Source organism: Leopardus geoffroyi, chromosome C3 (assembly GCF_018350155.1).
Source record: "Leopardus geoffroyi isolate Oge1 chromosome C3, O.geoffroyi_Oge1_pat1.0, whole genome shotgun sequence".
NCBI classification, from domain to species: Eukaryota; Metazoa; Chordata; class Mammalia; order Carnivora; family Felidae; genus Leopardus; species Leopardus geoffroyi.
Genome location: NC_059338.1, coordinates 81,986,265 through 82,007,665, shown reverse-complemented (window position 1 = coordinate 82,007,665; position 21,401 = coordinate 81,986,265). Strand labels below are relative to the sequence as shown.

General features: G+C 41.5%; 1 protein-coding gene across 10 annotated transcripts in view; it reads right to left on the bottom strand.

Moving 5' to 3' along the window:
- Window positions 1–430: 430 nt before the first annotated feature.
- The window catches only part of CYRIB (CYFIP related Rac1 interactor B), a 148,245-nt gene continuing 127,274 nt past the window's right edge, over window positions 431–21,401 (bottom strand). For all 10 annotated transcript variants that reach the window (XM_045453676.1, XM_045453681.1, XM_045453674.1 and 7 more), the window contains 8 exons: window positions 20,006–20,111; window positions 14,210–14,346; window positions 13,059–13,136; window positions 10,847–10,963; window positions 9,651–9,730; window positions 8,188–8,314; window positions 6,687–6,757; window positions 431–1,174 (listed from right to left, as the gene is read on the bottom strand). In XM_045453676.1, coding sequence (XP_045309632.1) covers window positions 1,111–1,174; window positions 6,687–6,757; window positions 8,188–8,314; window positions 9,651–9,730; window positions 10,847–10,963; window positions 13,059–13,136; window positions 14,210–14,346; window positions 20,006–20,111 — 780 coding nt within the window. In that variant the 3' untranslated portion in view covers window positions 431–1,110. The remainder of the gene's footprint in view (window positions 1,175–6,686; window positions 6,758–8,187; window positions 8,315–9,650; window positions 9,731–10,846; window positions 10,964–13,058; window positions 13,137–14,209; window positions 14,347–20,005; window positions 20,112–21,401) is intronic.

Sequence of the window (21,401 nt, the reverse complement as noted above, 5' to 3'; positions counted from 1 at the left end):
TCTTAAAATAACAAAAACCCTTGTTTTTCTACCACCAGCGAGTCAAGTTCCTCTTACCACTCACTCCCTGTCCTCCCAGTGTTGAGGGCCGTTCTTCCTTCCGCCCTCTTTGCTTCCTGTGGCTTCCCTCTCACTCCTGGGAACTGTGAATCGAGCAAATGTAGTTTTCCTTCTATTACTACCACCCATACAAGAGTAAATCAAGAATAAAAGGCAAGCTAATGACCAGATCACTGATCTTCCTGCATTTAGCAAAATTTTAGAAGCAATGAAAACTACACACGTAGACAATAATGAAGAAAAAGACTATTAAAAACACCCAGCTCTCCCCTAAAAGAAGGGGAAATTACATGTGTATGCATTCCATTAAAATACGCACGGGGAAGGCTTCAGAAGCCTAAAAACAAAATACCAGTAAACCAAGCCACACTTAGAAAAATGAAAGCTGATTTTTATTTTATCATCAACAGCCATTCTTTAAACATGAACATGCATACGTAATATTCTACGCACACATCACAGTTTTTAACGTTAGTTAATAAAGGTTAAACACACAACATACATCCTTACAAAAAAAGTCAAAATGCAAACTTAAAACTTTAAACAAAAGTCTTACTAATTTAAAAAAAGTTTGTGTTGGGTACCATTTGTACAACACAGTTAATTTAAACATTTTCATTTTGGCTGCACATGAAAAAAGCGGCAGTAGAAAATAAAGTCGTTGACGGTTTTTAAATAGCAGAATAGGCAGTTTTGCCATGCAGGAGAAGCAATATTAAATATTAGTTTTCAAAAAAAATCCACATTTAAAAATATTTAGTTCAAGTCACAGAATTTTTCTCAGTAGAGACCCCAATGCAATGCGGAATTAGCTGCCTTAGATGGCCCATTCGAAAGGACAGTGTCCCTTCAGAGTAGAACTTTACTGGTTTTGGCACAGAAAAGAAGTCTTGAGAACGAGAACATGATTAAAAAAGAGGGAAGAGGAACAGAGGAAAGAAATAAAAAGCAGGAGTACATGAGATAGTAATTGCAATCACTAAAAACTGTGCATTCTCAGCCACTGCAGAATACTGTCTTCTGTCCACAGCAGGCGCCCGCCCAGGGCTGCTATTGCAGCATGGATCTGATTTGCTTGGAGGTAGTCTCATCGTTCAAATGTTTTGTTGTGTACCTGAAAGTATAAGAACAGCTATTTTAGGGAATTTTGAAAACCATGATCTACCGCGGGCTCCATCATCATCACAAGCTGGGCAAGTAGGTGAAACTCTACTCTCACAGCATAGCGCCTTTTCTCTCCAGCTTCAGCTGCGTTCAGGCTCTGCCCTGCTTACCCTAACCACCTACGGCACAACATATCCAACAGCTCTTTACTTAAGGTAGAACTACCTTACTGAAGCGATCCAGTTAAATTCTAAGCTAAACAATGAGCTGCGCCCTCTCACAGGGAAACAGCTGTTACTCCATCTCAGGGACTGGCAAGTACAACCTGCGGCCCAACCTAGCCCACCGCCTAATTCTGTATGGCTTGTGAGCTAAGTATATTTTTACACTTCCATTTATTTTTTAAATGTTTATTTATTTTTGAGGTAGAGAGAGACAGAGCACAAGTGGGGATGGGGCAGGCAGAGAGGGAGACACAGAATCCAAAGAAGGCTCCAGGCTCTGAGCTGCGAGCACAGAGCCCGACGAGGGGCTGGAACACACAAACTGTGAGATCATGACCTGAGCAAAAGTCAGCAGCTTACCCAACTGAGTCCCCCAGGTGCCCCTGTTTTTACACTAAAAATGAACGGGGAAAGAAATCAAAAGAATAATATTTCATGTTAACGTGGAAATTCTATGAAATTCAAATTTCACTGTGTTTATAAAAAGTTTTAATGGAACACAGCCATATACAGATTCACTGAGGTATTCTCTATGGTCACCTTCTTGCCACAATGGCAGAGTTGAGTAGCTGTGACAAGAAACCACATAACCCCAAATCCTAAAACATCTGTGTTTATTCTCTAGCCCTTTACAGAGAAAGGCCGGCCCCCACTCTAGTCTGTATCTAAGCTCAACTAACTACCACAGTTCCAACTGTCACATCCCAAAATGTCTCCATTCTTGAAGTGCCTTATTTCCAGGTAGATGTGTTTTGCTATAAGCATGTAAACCACAAGTAAAGAATCATGAAGAGTGATTACTATTTTATGAGAAGAGTCCCCATAGGAGTCCTTTAATAGCCGAAATTCAGTAAGTGAGCCTACTATGTATCTGGCACTGTTCCAGGATCTTACAACCTGGCAGAGAAGACAGACAGTGACACACTCACATAAGGGGCAAAGGAGGAAAGTACTAGATGGGGCCTCAGATGCCGGGAAAGCCCAGCTCATGAGGACACTGCAGGCCACAGTGAGGAGTTGGGAAGTCATTATAAGTGCAGTGAAAGCCAGTGGAGGACATCAAACAGGGTAGTGATGTGGGCCTTTATTTATGTTCTGGAAGGACTGCTCTGGCCATTGAGCAGAGGAACCAACAGAGGGACAGCAGAGGGACCAACCAAGGGCTTGCTCCAGGGGACTCAGTGAGAGATGAGCAAGGCCTGGACCACATGAGCAACATGGAAACAGGTGCTCGAGGCTTGAATATGGGACATATTTTGGAGACAATTCGGACAGAACTTAATGCTGGACCAGTTAATCTGGCCTGTGAAAATTTCACATATCGTCTTTCAGGAATATATAACTTTAAGCAAAGTACACACAGATGGCCTTTGTGTGTTCAAGAAACTTAAACCCATGGGGCGCCTGGGTGGCGCAGTCGGTTAAGCGTCCGACTTCAGCCAGGTCACGATCTCGCGGTCCGTGAGTTCGAGCCCCGCGTCGGGCTCTGGGCTGATGGCTCGGAGCCTGGAGACTGTTTCCGATTCTGTGCCTCCCTCTCTCTCTGCCCCTCCCCCGTTCATGCTCTGTCTCTCTCTGTCCCAAAAATAAATAAACGTTGAAAAAAAAAAAAAATTAAAAAAAAAAAAAAAAAAAAGAAACTTAAACCCAATTCTTGCTAGTTCTCAAGTCAATTGAAAAACTAAAGGAAGTATATGAACTCAACTCCTTGCAGAGGTAAAGACACAAATACTTATTAAGTACCTGATACATCCTCTACAATTTTACCTTCCAAAAAGAAGGCACTTCCAAATTGTTCACATATTACTGAAAAGACACCCAAGCACCTGGCATGGGACAGGTGCTCAACTAGTATTTGTGGAAGGCAGGCGAGAAAGCAAGCAGCCAGGCTGGGGGAAAACATCCATGAAGGATTACTTACATTAAGTGGCAAGTGATGTAGCCAAGACTAAAGCTTTCTGTTTTCATTTCCAAGTGCAGATAAAGCGTATGTAGCTACACATATCCTCCTGATGTCAGGAAGTAAAAACGTTCATCATCCCTGTCTTCATTTCCGTTTTTCCCTTTCCCTCACAGGGCAGAGGGCCCCCAACTGGCATACCACCATCTCTGCTCAGAGCAGCCGCAGCACGTATCGCTACTCAGCAAACGTTGTAACACCGGGAGCGGGAGTGCTCTGGCTCCTTCTGCGGAATGAGACCATGCACTTGTAACAGGTCTCACGTCCTTTCCGCCAAATGGGGCCAACTGGAGGGAGGCCTGTCCTGTCACCGCACTCTTACCAAGAAAAGGCCTTTACCACCTAACGTGCGCAAAAGCGTACGGACATATACGGGTTTATGTCACTTTGTGCATAACAACCAAGTTCCTTTCCAAGTGCATATACTTTTCTACTGAAGAGAAGCAACTATTATTGATTGATCTTTACTCTGAAATTGAATAAAGACAGCAGTTATCTAGCATTAAACCTTAACAACTCCGAGCTCTGGCTCTCTCTCATGATCAAGGCACTTGGTTCCACTTCTCCACCTACTGAATGTAGACAGGACCTGCTGCTTTCTTGTAATCACATCCTGTAAGCTGGAGGCACTGTGTTATTTCTATACAGAAGCACTCCAAATAAATAGCTTATTATATGCATGTGCAATTAAAACTTAAAAATTTTTGGTTATTAACTGCTGGCTGAGGAAAATGATGGAGTGAGCATTTCTAGTAAAGCAGCTACTCAGAAAGTAATTCCACAAAAGTGTTTTCCATTTTCTAAAGGTTTAATTAACAATGAACATTTACATAGCACTTTGGGGATTATAAAATGCTTTTTACATAGTATCTCCTTTGCTATGAGTGAAGCATATTAAGGGCGAGGGTGATTTAGTTTGAGCAACGTTTCTCAAAGCACCAGCATTGTATCAGCAAGGATGTTTACTTATAGAATGAGGTGCGTGGGCCCCACACCAGACCTTAGAGTCTCTCTGGGTATGGTGGCCTGGGAATGTGCATTTTTGTTTCCCTCCCAGTTACTCCAAAAACACTCCAGGGTTCAATCACACAGGAACCTTAAGGCTCAATGGTACAGCATCAAGCATATGGGATTTGAAGAATGAAATCCTGAATGTGAAGACGGAGTCTGACACTGATTAATCGCCTATATAATCGGTAAGTCTCTCAAGAGCTCAAGGTAGCTGTACAATGGAGACATGCCCCACACCTCACATCCATCCCCTACTTCACAGAGCTGTGGTCAAGATCAAATACAGTCATAAAGACGAAACCACGCCGTAAACTCACAGGGCTACAAAAATGTTACTCACTGTAACCACTACTAGTAAGTATCAACTACACCGATGAACCTTAAGAAACTTCCCAGGTGGAAAAATGAGAACCAGCCACAAAACACATCCACTGGGAACGAAAACAGTTCGAGAGTTATCTCTGCAACAAAACCTTCATCTTCTACTTTCTGTTAGAGACGTGCAAAGAAGACTGAAAAGCGACCGGTGGCTCTTGCCTCAATGGTGTTTTTCTCCCCTCAAACACAGACTGGCGTGTGCAAGACTTTAACCCCACCTCTCATTTAGCCCCACAGCCCAGCGCTGCCCTAATTTGAGAGTGGAGAGACTGAACTACCTTTAACTACTGCAAACAAAAGTAAACTCTGAGTCTTCATGTGTGGACCACTGTCCCTTCGAAGTAAAGAAATAACACCAGACCCTCCTGGCCTCCAATTCTCTCTTCCTTTTCAGAACAGGTCTGCTGTCACTGGGTGGCTTTGGAGAGTCTAACCAATACGAAAGGAGAGTCTTAGGAGAAAAAGTGAGCTGACTGGGACCCGGGGAGTCTTGAGAAAGAGATCGAGTAAGTTATGGTTCACAAAAGCACGATTATGGGTGAAACAAATGAGGTGCACACTGTAAAAACCTCCAGAGTAAAAAACTCCCAACCATTGTGGTTTCTGACAGACTTATGGCTGAAATAGCTTGACATTATGAGGATTTTCATGGTTATACTATGTTCCGTGATCTTTCTGGTATTTGTTTAGAAGAGACCTCCTTTATTCAGGCACTCACTGCTTAAGAATACTTCTCATAATCTTAATAAAATCCTTTGATGGTTCCATGCAACTGAAATGACACAGCATAGATTCTGCTTTATCATGTGCCAAGTGTGACTAAGCATTCAAGAGGAATAACCAACCTGTTTGGCTCATAAAACATGGGAGAAACTTAAGACTGAACTGGAAATCATTTTCATGTATCATGTGGACTGCAGTGAGAAACAAAGATGGCCTGTGACCTCAATAAGTTTCTATATAAATATTTCTGTGCTCATGTAATTTTTGTGTTTAAACACAAAATAAGCAATGAGCAAGTTATCTCTTATGTTAGGAAAATAAATTACACTATAAATTAAACCTCTGTAGTCAAGATGTTATAATATGCTGTGATTTGCATTTAAAAAGAGTCCAGCATTCAAGAAATGCCTGGCTGGCTCAGTCAGTAGAGCATGCAACTCCTAAACTTGGGGTCCTGAGTTCAAGTCCCACATTGGGCCTAGAGCTTACTTAAGAAAAATAAAAGAAAAAGGAATCCTGCCTTAAAAAACAATTGCACCATTATTAGGAGCTACAGTAGCTAAATCAAGTAGTGTAAGCAAGAGAAGACATCAAATAATAACAAGTTTATTTTCATTACAAGAAATACACAAAAGTAACAAAAATACTTATAAAAACAGAAATATTAATACACTATATTAAGGGAAAAGAGGTAGTTATAAAAGAGTTTGTATAGCATTACATTTATAAAAAGATAAGTATCAGAGAGCTTTGACTATCTACAAATATAAAGAATGAACTGTGGAAGACTATATACACCGAAACATTAACAGTGGTTTATTTCAAAATGGTGAGATTATGTGATTTCCTTCTTTTGCTTTCAATTTTCCTGGGTTGGCTGAATTTTATTTACAATTAGCATGGTCTACTTTCATTAAAAAATAAACATCCCAAGAGGAGCAAAAAATGAAAGCCAAAATCTATAGCAAAGAAATGAAGCTATTTTCATCTGTGCATGCACACCACACACACACACACACACACACACACACACACACACACACACACACTCTTTATTGGAAAGATATTGTAACTGAAAATTTAAACACAAGGTTACCAATAAGCAAAATGGTATCTGCACTTTTCTAACATGAACATATATATTCATATCCTTTGTATTATTCACGTTTTGAAGCATTTTCTTACATATATTTTTTCTGTACAGACGCACATGTACATATACACACCTGAGAGCATTTAGAAGACCTTCTACGCTATTGGGAGGTTGGTCCTTAAGAACTTTGATACAACCTTTCATCTAAGGAGAAGAAGAAATGGAAAAGGTAAAAAACTGTGTTTTCTCAAAGAACATTCACTATCAAAACAGTAGTACTTAAATTAGCACAACTATGGAACTCGCGAGAAATTACATTCTGGAAATGTCAAAATTATTACTGTTAGAACAGGGGGAAAGAACTACGCAAATGCTATTTTCAGTTTCTCAAACAGAACTTTTTAAGAACCAAAGAGGAAGCAGCAGGCACACTCATGAGAAAACTACAGGGCGGCTAAGGGAAGACTTCCCGGAGAAGGTGTGGAGCAGTCTCTGAAAGGACGGATGGACGCGGTGTCAAGGAGCAGAGGAGCCTTTCCAGGCAGGCAAACACCTTGACAAAAATAGTAAAGTTTACCACACGCTGAGGACAGAATCTTGGGGATTCACAGGGGAGTTTACAGAGGGCTTCGCAAGCCAGGAGGACTCATTTGGAACTTATGGGGCAGGGACTTGTTATGGGCCATTAGAAAGGGAGCAGCTCAGTGTAGACAGTGTGTAAAGATGGGCTGCAGACTGTGAAAATGTAGAACACGCTAGAAGAGCACAGCTTTGGAAACCATGGAGATGTGGATTCAAAATCCTACTCCATCATTCACTAGAAATTACACTATGTTATTTCCCTAAATTTTAGGTTATCTGTTAGTACGGGGGAGATAACATCTACATCCTAGTAGTATTTTCACAGGTAAGTGGGCAACAAGCATAAATTTCCTAGGACACAGTAATCATTCAATAAATGTTAACTCATTTCTCTTTACACAGGATGGACGTGAATAAAGAAAGGTAGGGAGACTGGCTGGCAATCAGTAATCTAGACACGAAATGTTGAGAGCCTGAACTACAAAAGGGAAAATGGAAGACAATTCTCACCAAACACTGGTTACAATTCTGATGAACCAGATGTGACTAGGAGAGAAATTAGAAAACAGAGGAACCAAGGGAGCTACTTTATTCCTAATATAAATTTGTGTAGAGACAAGCAAAGCTGACACCCAGATGAGAGCCACAAATTACTATGCCTGGGAGGGAGGAGAAAAATCTGTATTCTGTTACATAGTCTTTTTCCACTGGAGCACCTCTACTGATTTTGTCTATACATATGGAGATAAATCTTTTGTTTGAAATGGCCTTTGGTCAAAGAATGAAATTCCTGATGTCTGATTATTTATTTACACTGCCAAACAGGCAGAAGGACCGCTGGCGAGTACAAGGTCCAGCTGTCCTCCATTCTACTGCACTCGTATATGGCTGTAAACCATCCAGCACGATATGAGAGGCAACAGAAACCCACCATTATCAGAAGCTATAAAACTGAGGTCTGTGACAGAGTGCAACCTGCAGCTCTTTAAACAAAAGCCTACGATCTCCACTTACGGAAAGGGTTGAGAATTAAATAAAGCATTGTAACTTACATCAATTTTTGAAGTTTTGGCAAATGCTCCCACTGGATGTACGTGGTCATAGAGTATTATGACACCCACCATTACCCTCAAGCAGAATGACACTGTCTCTTCATTTGTAAATCTGCTTCTGTATTCCCTGGGGGGTAGAAAAGATATGGCTGGATGAGGCACATCACTACTTAAGGAGTTCATTCAACTTTCAGCTGATGCTGAAGGATACACTCTGTTGATATCTAAAAGGAATGCTACCATTACACCCTCCTTTCTCCATGGTGAGATTCCCAGGGAAATGAGGTTGATAGAGTAGTGACCACTTAGTTATTCTGATCTCTGCATGCACCCTCTTGGTATATCACCCCTTTTGCTTGGCAGAGATGAGGCAAATTTAGAGAAATGAAAAGCCCCAAAGTAATAGCTTCAGGACAGGTGCTTTGTAAAGGCTGTTACCACCAATATGATGGAAAAAGCCACTTGCTTAATGGAGCAATATGTTTGCTATTTAGAAGCTAACTTATTAATCGAAGTATTACATCATTATATTACTGCATTCTAGTTTTACTAAAATTCAATCATATTCCTTTCTCGGGAAAAAGGGAAATAGAATTTTGTCTCTGCAGAAGGCAGCATGGCATGGCAGAAAGCGTCCAGAACCAGGATGGGACCATCCAGGCACATGGGTGGGGTCGGCCACCGTGCTTAAGTCCCTTCGCTTCCCAGGAGCTCACTCCCCTAAATGATGATAATGATGAATGGTTGCCCTCCTACTTCATACAGCTTTCCAGAAAGATGATGTGCGTAATAGTGCTTTGGAAAACGAAAAGCTCCACAAAAACAAAAGTTATCTAATAGAACCACATGTTATTCAGGAATCCAGGAGGGATTCTCTCTGCCTGCTGATAAGAAAATCCAGCCAGAAAACACAGTGGTACATATGATAAATGGCTTGAAAGTGAAGGGAAACCCAGAAGAGAATTCAGATTAGTGTCGGATAAAAACCACAGACTGTGAACTAATACCAAGGGACAGGGATAAGGAGAAGAGTTGGCAGCTCTCCTTTCCAAAGCACTATTACACACATCATTTTGTTGGAAAGCCTTATGAAGTAGGAGGACAACCATTCATCTAGCAAAAGGGCAAGGTTCCTCACTGAAAAAGAGAGAATGCTTAATGAGAAGCATAACCAAAACACCAAAGCTCTTCCCCCACCTCCAATAAGAGCACCACAAAATTCCCCACTCTGAAGAGTCTAAGTTCTAAGTTAGCCTGACTGGTCTCAGGCACCTGAAAACCCACTGCACTTTCTACTCAAACCAGAAGTCACATTAAGCTTCCAAATTACTTTAGTATCGTTCATATATTAACATTGGATACTTCAGATATACTTAATTCCCACCTTCCAAATAAGACATGTTCATATCTAGACACCAACTTTGGTAGGATTGTTAGAGTGAAAAAGATCAGCTAATACTCACGGTGTTTCGAGCATGACTCTGCATACACTGGCCATGGTGCTTAGACAATCTGTGGTATTTTCTATTGGTAAATTTTTATTCTGTAAAAGTATATAGAGAAAAAACAGTGAAAGTGATAGTTATTACTTAAGTATAATTTAAAATCCAGCACAATGTGGAAAACTGACAACTTTAAAATTTGGTTCCTACTCCTAATTTTTAAAAAAGTGTGCTAGATTCTAGGTACTGTTCTAAGCTCTAGGGATACGGCTAAGAGCTAGAGAACCACGACCCTGTGCTCCTGAGAGTCACTTCCATTCTGGCTGAGTGGAAACAACCACTACATGCAGCCAGGGCCCCACAGGCCATGAGGTATGGGGAATTTATCTGAAGGATACTGGGAAGTCACTGGGAACACTTGAAGCAGAGGAAGAAAGGCATTTGATTTTTTTTTTTTTTTAAAGATTACTGGGGCACCTGGGTGGCTCAGTCAGTTGAGCGTCCGACTTCGGCTTAGGTCACGATCTCGCGGTTCGTGAGTTTGAGCCCCATGTCAGGCTCTGTGCTGACAGCTCAGGGCCTGGAGCCTGCTTCAGATTCTGTGTCTCCCTCTCTCTGCCCCTCCCCCAATTGTACTCTTGTCTCTCTCAAAAAGAAATAGACATTAAAAAAAAAAAATTTAAAAAAAAAAAAAAAAGATTACTTGGCTGTTCTTTGAAGAAAGGACCATCGTGGGGTCAGAGTGGAAAAAGTAAGGCCAGTAGGAACATGAATGCAGGTGACAGAGTGGTGGGCTGATGTGGAGAGGTAGAGGAGGAGAGGGGCAAAGTTTTCAGATTCAGGATGTATTTTGGAGGAAGAGTCAACAAGACTATCTGATGGAAGAGACGTAAGAGGTGAGATAAAGAAAGGAATTCAGGATGATAACCCCTAAGTCAGTTGCTTTTACAGTGGTACTATCAAGACAGAAAAGACTGCAGAAAGGGCTGGGTTTGGCCACGGTAACACTGAGGTGTCGCCTAGACATCCAGAGGGAAGCTGCCAACAGGCAGGTAGATGTGTATGCGTGTGCCTCGGAGAAGGGGCAGGACTCCGTGCACGCGCACAGAAGACGCACAGAAGACGGCAACATCGTCGTCGTGAGGCCTGGACAGCTCACCCTGGCTGCTGACAGGAAGCATAACAACATCGAGAGTAACTGTCCAGGCAACACTTACCTCTGATACAAATTTTGTTGTGGCGTCACTTAAGGTTTTCAGCATTGGGGTTGCCTCAGCATAAAACAAAGACATTCGATTTGCCAATTCATTATTTACTTCATTTTCTCCTTCTGCCTGTGTGGAAAATAAGCACTTGATATCAGTTCATAAATTATTAAATATGATAACATTTATAAAAGAACCGAGGCAGAGTGACTGTTTCGCTAATGCTTGTTAAATTACTCTAATAAATACTCTTATATTTTAGACCCTCATGTGCACGTATATTTAAAAATAGGTTAAAAATGGTATTAAGCAATTTTTCAAAAAGAGTAACCTCTCTTAAAATATTTTACATGACATCAAGCAACTTGCTGGGCTGCCTCCTGTAACAAGGAGTGGCTCTAAATGCTACGGGGGCAGGGAGATGGCGAGGGCACGGCCTGGCCTCCATCTCAGGAGCACACAAGTATCCAAACAACAAGCTGAGAGGCAATGACGAAAAAAAGGAGGGGAGAGAAAGACTACGTCTGACCGGAAGAAACAAAAATGGATTCTGAAGAGGCAGCTCTTGCAGGTGAGGGCGGGCAGGTACGCATGGTATTACAACCAGACAGGGGATGAGAGCATGTTTTCAAATGACATGGAGTGTAACCCGGTGCACTCAGGGCAAGAAGGGGAAACAACTAGCAAGGAGTAAGGGTGGAAAGCAGGGCTGGAGCCAGACTGCGGAGGACTTTAGCTGTTGGCCTAAGTTCCTAACTTTCTTCTGCATGTAACAGGGACCACTCAGTGCGCTAGAAGAAAGAACAACAATTAAGTCAATTTTCTAAAGCAAGTTGACAGATGATGGTGGGCAGAGTGTACCAAAAAAGAAAAAGACCATGGGTCAAAAAAAGGAGTTCTCCTGCTAGAGAATGACTGCCGGAGATGCGGAATGAGGCTCTCGACTGGGACAGAAGAACTACGAGATGAAAGGGGGGAGGGGGGCGAGGAAGAGACTGGAAAGCTATTTCACTTGATAACAACTGGATTTCCCTTTAATTACTGAGGGTGCAAGATGGCACCCTTGTATTTGGCCTCGAGTGGTAGCAGGATGGCTATAGCAGAGGGCTGGCTGGGTGTTACATGATTTGATTGGATCTGATCTGACTTCACACGGTGGGTATGAAAAAAACAGACGATAAGCTCAGCCTCACAGCAAGAACTGGTCTATGCAAAACCACAGTGATGTAAAATAACAGAAGCTTCATGGAAGAGAAATCCTTCTTCCAACCAAGGGCCTTACAGCAGCCACTTCATAAAATTTTGATTCAACGAAAAAAGAGGAAGAAGAAAAAAGAAAAAAAGAATGCTCTCCCTTGTCATTTTCTTTAACCTCTTAAGCCACTTACTGCTCCTTACACACTCACATGATCTTTCCTTACTAAGCTATCTAGTTAAGGCTGTAAGGCTGATCCTAGAAATTTTTCACACCAATTAGCACAATGTAGGTCCTCAAAATACCTAAAGAAAAACATATTTTCTTTCTATTTAAGGTTTTACTTCTGGTAGTTGACTCCCTGGAGGTAGAAAAGGGTAAAGACAAGGAGAAATCAAGGGAAATCAAGCCTTAATAAACCAGAAGAGATATTATACTAGCCAAGGACCAGGCACAGAAGCGCTCATGGCCCACAACTCTGCTGACAACAGTACCCCTCCCATTCCAGGCCACCTTCTCTCCTGGACTCTTCCATTCTAAGACCATGGGGTCTCACAACCACTAATCCACAAAGTTTTTGTGCAATTAAAATGAAAATACACATGGGGGCCTGGCTGGCCGGGTCGGTGGAGCATACGACTCTTGATCTAGGGGTTGAGTTCAAGCCCCACATTGGGTGCAGAGATTACTGAAGAATAAAATCTTTAAATGAACGAGTAAATAAATAAGTAACATGAGAATACACAGAGAAATTTTGTAAGTATTACTATATGGACAAGGAGCAGTTCTATTAAGTAGGCATAGGGATCTGAGGTGCTAGGTGAAGAGCAGGGAAGCACCACGCATGGGCTGCTACATCTTGCACTTTCCTCTCATACCTACAGTCGCCCATAGCTGGTTATTGACTATGTCATTAGCTTTAACTTGATCTGAGTGAATGAGCAAATGAACAAGCAAATAAGCGAATGCACTGAACAAATAAATTAACGGCTCCCATTACCACCCCCCTGATTCAAAGCATTAACTTACTGGAACGTTATTAATCCTCATACGACTCAATGTTCTTCTGTAATAGCTGAAATCATTCTGTATGGCGGGATTTGTCATCTAAAGACATTTATGAAAGAAAAATGTATTATGTACACTAAATGACAGTGTAAAAAATAAGTGAAAAAATCTACTAAATACAGCCGTAACTAGTTAAGTAACATTCCCTAATTTGTAAACAATTTAAGAACTAAAACTGGTATCACCCACGATAGCTTTTTGCACTTAAATTATGTAACACTGTACTTAGTCCTTACAGAACATATAAACCCCGTAGACGGTTTTACAGTCATGATCTGAATACTTCCCTTCTTTTCAATAATTTCAGGTAATACACTAAAAGGTTGTTTCCCAAAAACCAGTATTACCAAATAAACAAAAATAAGAAGAAATACTTAGGTACTTGTTTTGAATTATTACAATAAAAGTATGAATATATGGTCAACAGGGCAATCCTCAGACTAAAATCATATATATAAATCCTTTGTGCTCAAAGTGTTAATAAAACAAAATCGTTTCCTATTATGCAATCATTAAAGACTGTAGTTAGGAATCCACCTGCTCTATTTATCAGACGAGGTCCCTGAGGTCCTGGAAAGTCAAAGGGCCTGTCTCACATGTGGTCACTGTAACAGAGCCCACAGGGGAACTCGGGTCTCCTGAGACAAAAGCTAGTTCTTGTTTCTCCACACTCCCTCCCTCCAACAACGTGGAGGTCGGGTGCACAGGGAAACAGAAAGACAGACAGACAGACAGATGAGGAAGAGAAATGAAGGAATGAAGGAAGGTAGGAAGGTAGGAAGGTAGGAAGAAAGGATCTTAACATTTTTATGTAAAAGGACGTTGAAGATAAACTGGGAATGAACAGAAAAGAAAAAAAGAGTATTAGGAAAGGTCAACAGTATATGCTTCAGAGATATTTTTAAAAATGAAACTAAATGAAGACTGAGTATTGGATAATTTGCTATTTGCTATGCATACAATGTATCAAAGATCTGCTACAACTTTTAAATCCAGTTCTCCAGGTTTTGCCAGGGGCCAAAGGACATCACGTAAACACTCAAACTAGGTCCCCAGGAGTCTCCTCCTACGCCCACGATTTCCATGCTGGCAGGGCCAGCATGGAGTCCTACCTTGAGTTCGTCGAACCGGAGTGTGAAGTGAAGAATCTCCGCGAACTGTTTGGCAAGAGCCTGCTCTCGCTCTAGATGCTGCGTGGGAGAGTATGGGGTACTGGTCAAGGCTCCCAGAAGGCCTCTTAGTGCTGCTTCTAAAGAAAGAAAGATTAAAACGTTAAGCTGTTTTGTATCTCTCTGATTTTTATTTATTAAAAAGCAATTTATAAATATTATGGCTTTAATTCCCCAAAAAATAGGGTCTCTTCAAAAGTCGTATTATCTAAGTATAATCACTCAAACTGAAGAGTGTTCAGTAGAACAAATTGGTCCCTTAAAGGGACCAATTCAGTTTTAGAATTCTGTAAACCCAAATGCAAAATAATGCAGAATGTGAATCTCAATTAAACATCAGGATCGAACAGCAAATTCTGAATTATCTTCACCATTCTATACAGTGTTGATTTTTATGAACTGGTAACGGTTACCTAGAGCTGAGTAACTCCTTCAGTGGCATAGTGTCCACACAGTCAAATCTCTACATGGCTGTGAATGAATGAGCAACTTCTCATACTTTGAATATGCTCCTTATTTATAAACACAAACTGCTTTCTGTCAGATACTGAAGGACATAAAGTATTTGGTTTAATAGTTAGGTCTCAGTGTCTTAAGAGTTAGGCAACTTAGGAACACAATGAAAATATTCTAAATTCATCCCATAAGTAAAACGGTCCCTTCAAAATAAGTGCTCCTTTTGGAATGCCAGACTAATAAATGGTGTGTTTAAAAATGGTAATACTGGAGTGTCTGGGTGGCTCAGTCAGTTGAGCATCTGACTCTTGCTTTCGTCTCAGGTCGTGATTTCAGTTTGTGGGTTTGAGTCCCACAGTGGGTTCCGTGCTGACACTGTGGAACCGGCTTGAGATTCTCATTCTCATTCTCTCTCTCAAAATAAATAAATAAACTTAAAAAAAAAAAAAAAAGGCAAAGAAATCAAGCAATTCATTTAAAGATTTCAGAATCAGAAAACAAAGCCAGATTCCAGGGGCATGTGAGTGGCTCAGTGGGTTAAGCATCCAACTTCGGCTCAGGTCATGATCTCACAGTCCGTGAGTTCGAGCCCGCGTCGGGCTCTGTGCTGACGGCTCAGAGCCTGGAGCCTGCTTCGGATTCTGTGTCTCCTTCTCCCCTCCCCCCACTCATTCTCTCTCTCTCTTTCTCTCTCTCTCTCTCAAAAATAAATTAAAAGAACAGTAAAAACAATTCTTTTTAAAGAAAACAATGCCAGATTCTATTCTAAAAACACAGGAACTTATACTAGTGGATGGTGATCTGACATGAACAAATAAATATCAGATTAATAAGCAAATATTTATCAATAATAATAAATGTACATCAGATCATTAACCCTTAACTTAAAAATATACCAGCTGTACTACGTATGAAGACCCTACTAGGAACGAACATCCACACTGTGCACGTGACCCAGTCTCTCACTGACCTGTCACCATCAACTAGGACATGAGCATCACAGATGGGTACACTCAGTTTCAAAGCAGTTAGACCCCCAAGAGTTTGGATAGCTAACGCCAGATGTTTTGGACTCTACAGACCTATTCTTTTCAGCATAATACATAATAAACTGTCTCTCAAATGAAACAACATTGTATCTATCCTCTGTAACCTTATAAAATATGAATCTATGGATTACTACACAGGAGATACTTCTTATGTATTATGTGCTGGTACTGAGCTAGCCATTACACAGACATTATCTGTCATCTACACAGTAACTCCAAATGACAGCTCTTATCCTTTTTTTATAGCAGGTCAGAAAACGATTGGACTGTCTACTGTGTGTCAAGCCCTGAGGATACAGAGATGAAGGCAGACGTGTTCCCTACGCCCACGTGGAGCGTGACTATACAGAGAAGACACATTATTACAGTTGTGACGTGTGTTATCCAGCACATGATACAAAAGAAAAATATAGAAACGGGACCTCACCTAGTTGAAGGTTCAGGAAAAGACTTCTCTGAGTAAGTGACATTTGGGCTGAGACTTAGGTGTGCACCAAGGATGAAGTGAGAGTTTGCTAATAGGGCAGTGAGCCAGACGCTAGGCTGAGAAGAGCAAGACGTAGCAGAAGAAGTACAAGAGGACCAGTACAGGTAGAAAAGAGCACCGGGAGGAGAGTAACCCCGGACCAAAGTAAGATGCATATAATTTGTGTGCCAGATCAAGCATTCTGGTCTTGTCACCCTAATGTCCCTGGAGAGACTATTTAAGCAGAGTAGTGACATCATCAGATTGACATTCATAAAAACGCCACTTCATCTGGGCTGTGTGCAGAACTGAACTGGAGGAGTATGGCTGGCTTACAGAAGTGCATGAGTGCGTGTGAAGGTCAATTAAGGAAAACATAGTTTAGCCATTTTGAAAAATGGGTTACTCATCTCCCAGAATTCATTCCATCTGTATTACTGTAAGTTAAGTGGAAAGCAAGGTTTGAAAGATATGAGAACAGTAAAAACTTAAAAAAAAAAAACACACAAACACCAATACTGTTACAGGCTGTTAAAGAAAAAAAATTGCATTTCCTAGATTTTATCAAGTCTCAGGGTTAATTTAGCATTCAAAGTGCTCTACACTATGGGGGATAGCAGACCTTTCCCCCAAGGAGTGGAGTCCAGTCACTTGGCTGAGTTGGGATGGCCAGGAACCATGCCGGAGGACTTCTGTCCTTAAATGGCTGGAGTCCTCAACGGCAAATCTATGAAATAAAAAGTCATCTCAAGATGATGGCACTGCTTATCTGCCTCTGAGGCACCTAGACCAGCCTCTCATCTTGGAGGGCCTCTGTGGACACACAAGAGTCGTGCTAGCCCACACTGCTGTGTGTCAATAGAGGAATCAGAGACAGAAGATCCCAAAAGGTGGTTCAGGTTTCTGGCTGAGTTGTAAAGAAAGGGAGGTCAAGGAAGAAAGGATGTAGGGATCAGTCTCCCTGGTGGAGCTCCTAAAACACAACCACGTGATTATGATCCTCAGAAAAGGTAGGTGACAAGATGAAGTTAATAGACTACTAAGCCCTAAATTCTGGAAGAAATTAACTGGTAGATCAGTGCACAAGTCCAAGCTATATAAGAAGGCTGCAAGCAAGAGATCAACTGGGAGAAATGATAAAGACAGAGTAGTCCACAAGGTAGAACAGTAAGAGGAAATAACTGGATGCCTTGGAGCGGGAGGCCTCTGTGGAAAGTTCCCCTTTAGAAACAAGCCATTTATTCCCACTGCTGCCATCCACACCTCTAACAAAGATTTGTCTGAGAACTTAAAATTCTCAGAAGAGAACACCAAAGATGTGGACTGTGGGTGATTTAACATAGCCAAGAAACATGGCCACACTCACTGCGGGCAATTCAGCCCAGTGAAAACGAGCAACATATTGGAAAGAGCTACTCATTATGACCCCAGGAGATGGTTCCCGTAACAAGCCCTTGGAACAGGAGGAAGACGAAAGAAAGACAAAGCAGTCTGTTCACTGTCTGATCATCATACAACCTTCCCTGAGGTGGCTGCCTCAACTGGGAAGGCCTTAGACTGAAACAAGCAAGTCCAGGCATTTCCCAGGCCAGAAGGTTAGCCTTGTCAACAAAAGTCAGTTATCTTCCAAATCAGGCAAGTGATCGTTTCCCTGTCTCCCTACAAACATGCCAGCTGGCAAGGGATCAGGGTCCCTCTTTTGGAGTACACACCACAGTGTATCTGTGGTGCTCAGGCCAAGCAACCTTCTCCTTGGGACTGCAAGATTCTGAAGGATCATGTGTATCATGACAGTTATGTGCTGCTTTGGGGGCTAGCTGTAACATTTATCCTCAGCTGTGGCTCAAGTAGGAAGAGAAGAGACAAAAGGTTTAGTGAATATAAACCAGAGGGCTCACCAGACTCGAGGTCCAGCCAGGATCCTGAAGCCCAGAGAACTTAAGTCATGTGGTCAAGACCACACAACTGGTATGTGGCAAACATCAGATTTCAAACAGGAAGCTATGCCTCCAAAGCCTAAAATCCATTATTATTGCTTCTCCTAAATACTCAACACATACTTGATATATCAGATGTGTCTATTCATTAATTAACCGTTCACTCACTCAACAAACACAGAGTTCCTATCATACGTAAATAAGGATTTGCTTCGGTCAGCAAGGAAACTGGAAACATTACTAACCAGGTTACTGGCCAAGAGATGAGGAGTAAATCATCCCATATTAAATGTGTACTTTGCTCATAACTTCACAGAAGCTGCTAGAGCAATAAAAGCTCCAGGCTCCCACATGACAGTACAAAAAATGACAGCCTCTTACTAGTACGTATGTTACAACATCCCTCTACTGAAATGGAACACACACTACTAGCCTGATTTAATTCCAACAGTTAAAACATAAGAGAACACGTAAGCCTGACTGGTTTGGCCTCTTTTATAATTATTCTTTTTTTAGTGGCAAATGCTGAGAGAACAAGATGAGCCTGAGTAGGCCTGAGCACCATCTACAGCAGTGAAACTACAAATGCAGGGACGAACTAGCAGCACAAGAAAAACTCTAAATATGAAGGAGTCAAGATAATCCCGATTAAAAAGGCAAGTTCTCAAAAAATAAAAATAAATAAAAGATTTAGGTTCTCTGGGGTTACAAAACTACGGACTATTTGGTGTTTGGACAAAACGTCAGGCAGTATGAAAGAACTATTGGTCACGCTTGAGAAAATAACTTACATTCTTCTTTCCAATAAGAAAGAAAATTTATACCAACACTTCTATCTCAATTATTATTTCTGTGTACATTAAACAGTCTGTACTTCATCTAAGGAAAAACAGCAATTCTCTTACTTTTTAAAACACTTAGCCATTTTTTAAAAAATTGAGCTTCAACTTTCAAGCAGCTGGCAGACACAGTGGCCGAACAGCTAATACGAAGGTACAGAGAGCAAGATATAAAGGACCAGGAAGTGCTAGGGACCTACTGCCAGCTGGAAAGCACAGCCCTAAACTAGCAAACACAGAGATCGCTCCAGCTGACTGAGATGCAGACTGACCGATTCTTGCCTCAGCTACTGGTTTTTCCCGAGGGAACTGGAGATTTAAAAACAACAACAACAAAACACAGAACCCAAATAATTACCATTTTTGCTCCTGGTAACTTATGTCTTTCAAATCATTCCAGCAGCTAACTAAATCTTCCCTGCTCTGCCTCCTCTTTCTCCAAGAAACCGGGACTCCAATTTTGCTTACTTACTGAATGGAAGGCACAATTCTGACCTCTGAATAATTTTTCCCAAGCAAGGGAGAAAGCGAATGATTTCCGATGCTTTCCCCTAGGTAACTTTGGGCATCTCATCAGCTTCCTATTTCTTATGTTGTACACTTTTAGAAACATGAACTGATCATAAGCAGCAATGATTTTAAGAACACAAAAACCTAAATAACCCAAAGGGCCGGAGGATTAGTTTCCACTTATGGGAAAGGATTTGCTGTAGGGAGAAATTCTACCAAGTGGTTTCTCATACTAGGATGCTTTAGGCTACACAAAATTCAGACATTTTCCTTGTGGAAGTTATAATTTGTGGAGGGAAATGGCCTAAATAAAGAGCTGAGTTGATAGGGATGAGATCATGCTGTAATCTTACAGTCTAACAAGACTGCTGCACCTACGTAGCAAACAAATTCAGTGACGTGAACATAAAATACTACATAATTCCTTATTAATAAACGTCTTTTTCACTAGGGAAGTCATAATTACAAAACTTTCAACTTACCTAACCTCTGAGAAAATTCATAAAATTTCTTTAATTTGCCTACTAGAGGAACAACCGCGCCCCAAGCCTTCTCCTGCAACTTCTCATCTGCTGGATGCTGGATCGCCTTCAAAATCCAAAGAATAAAAATAGTTAGATCTTTAAAAATCACAACGATCTTATTTTCACATGAAAATACAGGTTTCAGGGGCACCTGGGTGGCGCAGTCGGTTAAGCGTCCGACTTCAGCCAGGTCACGATCTCGCAGTCCGTGAGTTCGAGCCCCGCGTCGGGCTCTGGGCTGATGGCTCAGAGCCTGGAGCCTGTTTCCAATTCTGTGTCTCCCTCTCTCACTGCCCTTCCCCCGTTCATGCTGTGTCTCTCTCTGTCCCAAAAATAAATAAACGTTGCAAAAAAAAAAATTAAAAAAAAAAAAAAGAAAATACAGGTTTCAGGAAACAGAGGAAGCCCTGGTATGCGCGATAAAATAGGACCAGTCTTTCAAACCATTAGGCAATCTTTCTTGAATACAGAGGGTTACTCCCAAAGAAATGTATTTTCTTGCTTTCATCTTTCTTTTGCTTACAGGTGCTTTTCTTAATCCTCTATGGAACTTAATGCTTTTTTCAACAATCTGGCTTGCTCTCTCCAACGTCTTTCAAACAAGCTAAACACACTATCTGAAAGTTGAAACTCATAATCAAGATGGCGGGTATGGCGGGGAGGCCCTTCTTATAAACACTATCAGGAGGTACTGACATGTTTAGATTTCCCCAAGGCACGAGTACTCTGACTCCATCCACACTAAACTGAAAAACAAGAAAGCAAAATAAAATGGAAACCAGAGAGATTTAGGGAATGCTCTGAATAAGCTACAAACTAAATAAACAGGCCATGTATTATTTACACAGTGTACTTTATCTGCTTGCCACTATATTCAAATTTTCTTGATTTAAAAAAAATTTTTTTTTTAACATTTATTTTTGAGAGACAGAGCATGAGCAGGGGAGGGACAGAGAGAGAAGGAGACACAGAATCCGAAGCCGACTCCAGGCTCTAAGCTGTCAGCACAGAGCCCAATGCTGGGCTTGAACCCACAAACAGTAAGACCATGACCTGAGCCGAAGTCGGATGCTCAACCGACTAAGCGACCCAGGCGTCCCTTGATTTTTTAAATACAAAATGTTTTTTTGTTTGTTTTTTTTTAATTTTTTTTTTCAACGTTTATTTATTTTTGGGACAGAGAGAGACAGAGCATGAACGGGGGAGGGGCAGAGAGAGGGAGACACAGAATCGGAAACAGGCTCCAGGCTCTGAGCCATCAGCCCAGAGCCTGACGCGGGGCTCGAACTCCCGGACCGTGAGATCGTGACCTGGCTGAAGTCGGACGCTTAACCGACTGTGCCACCCAGGCGCC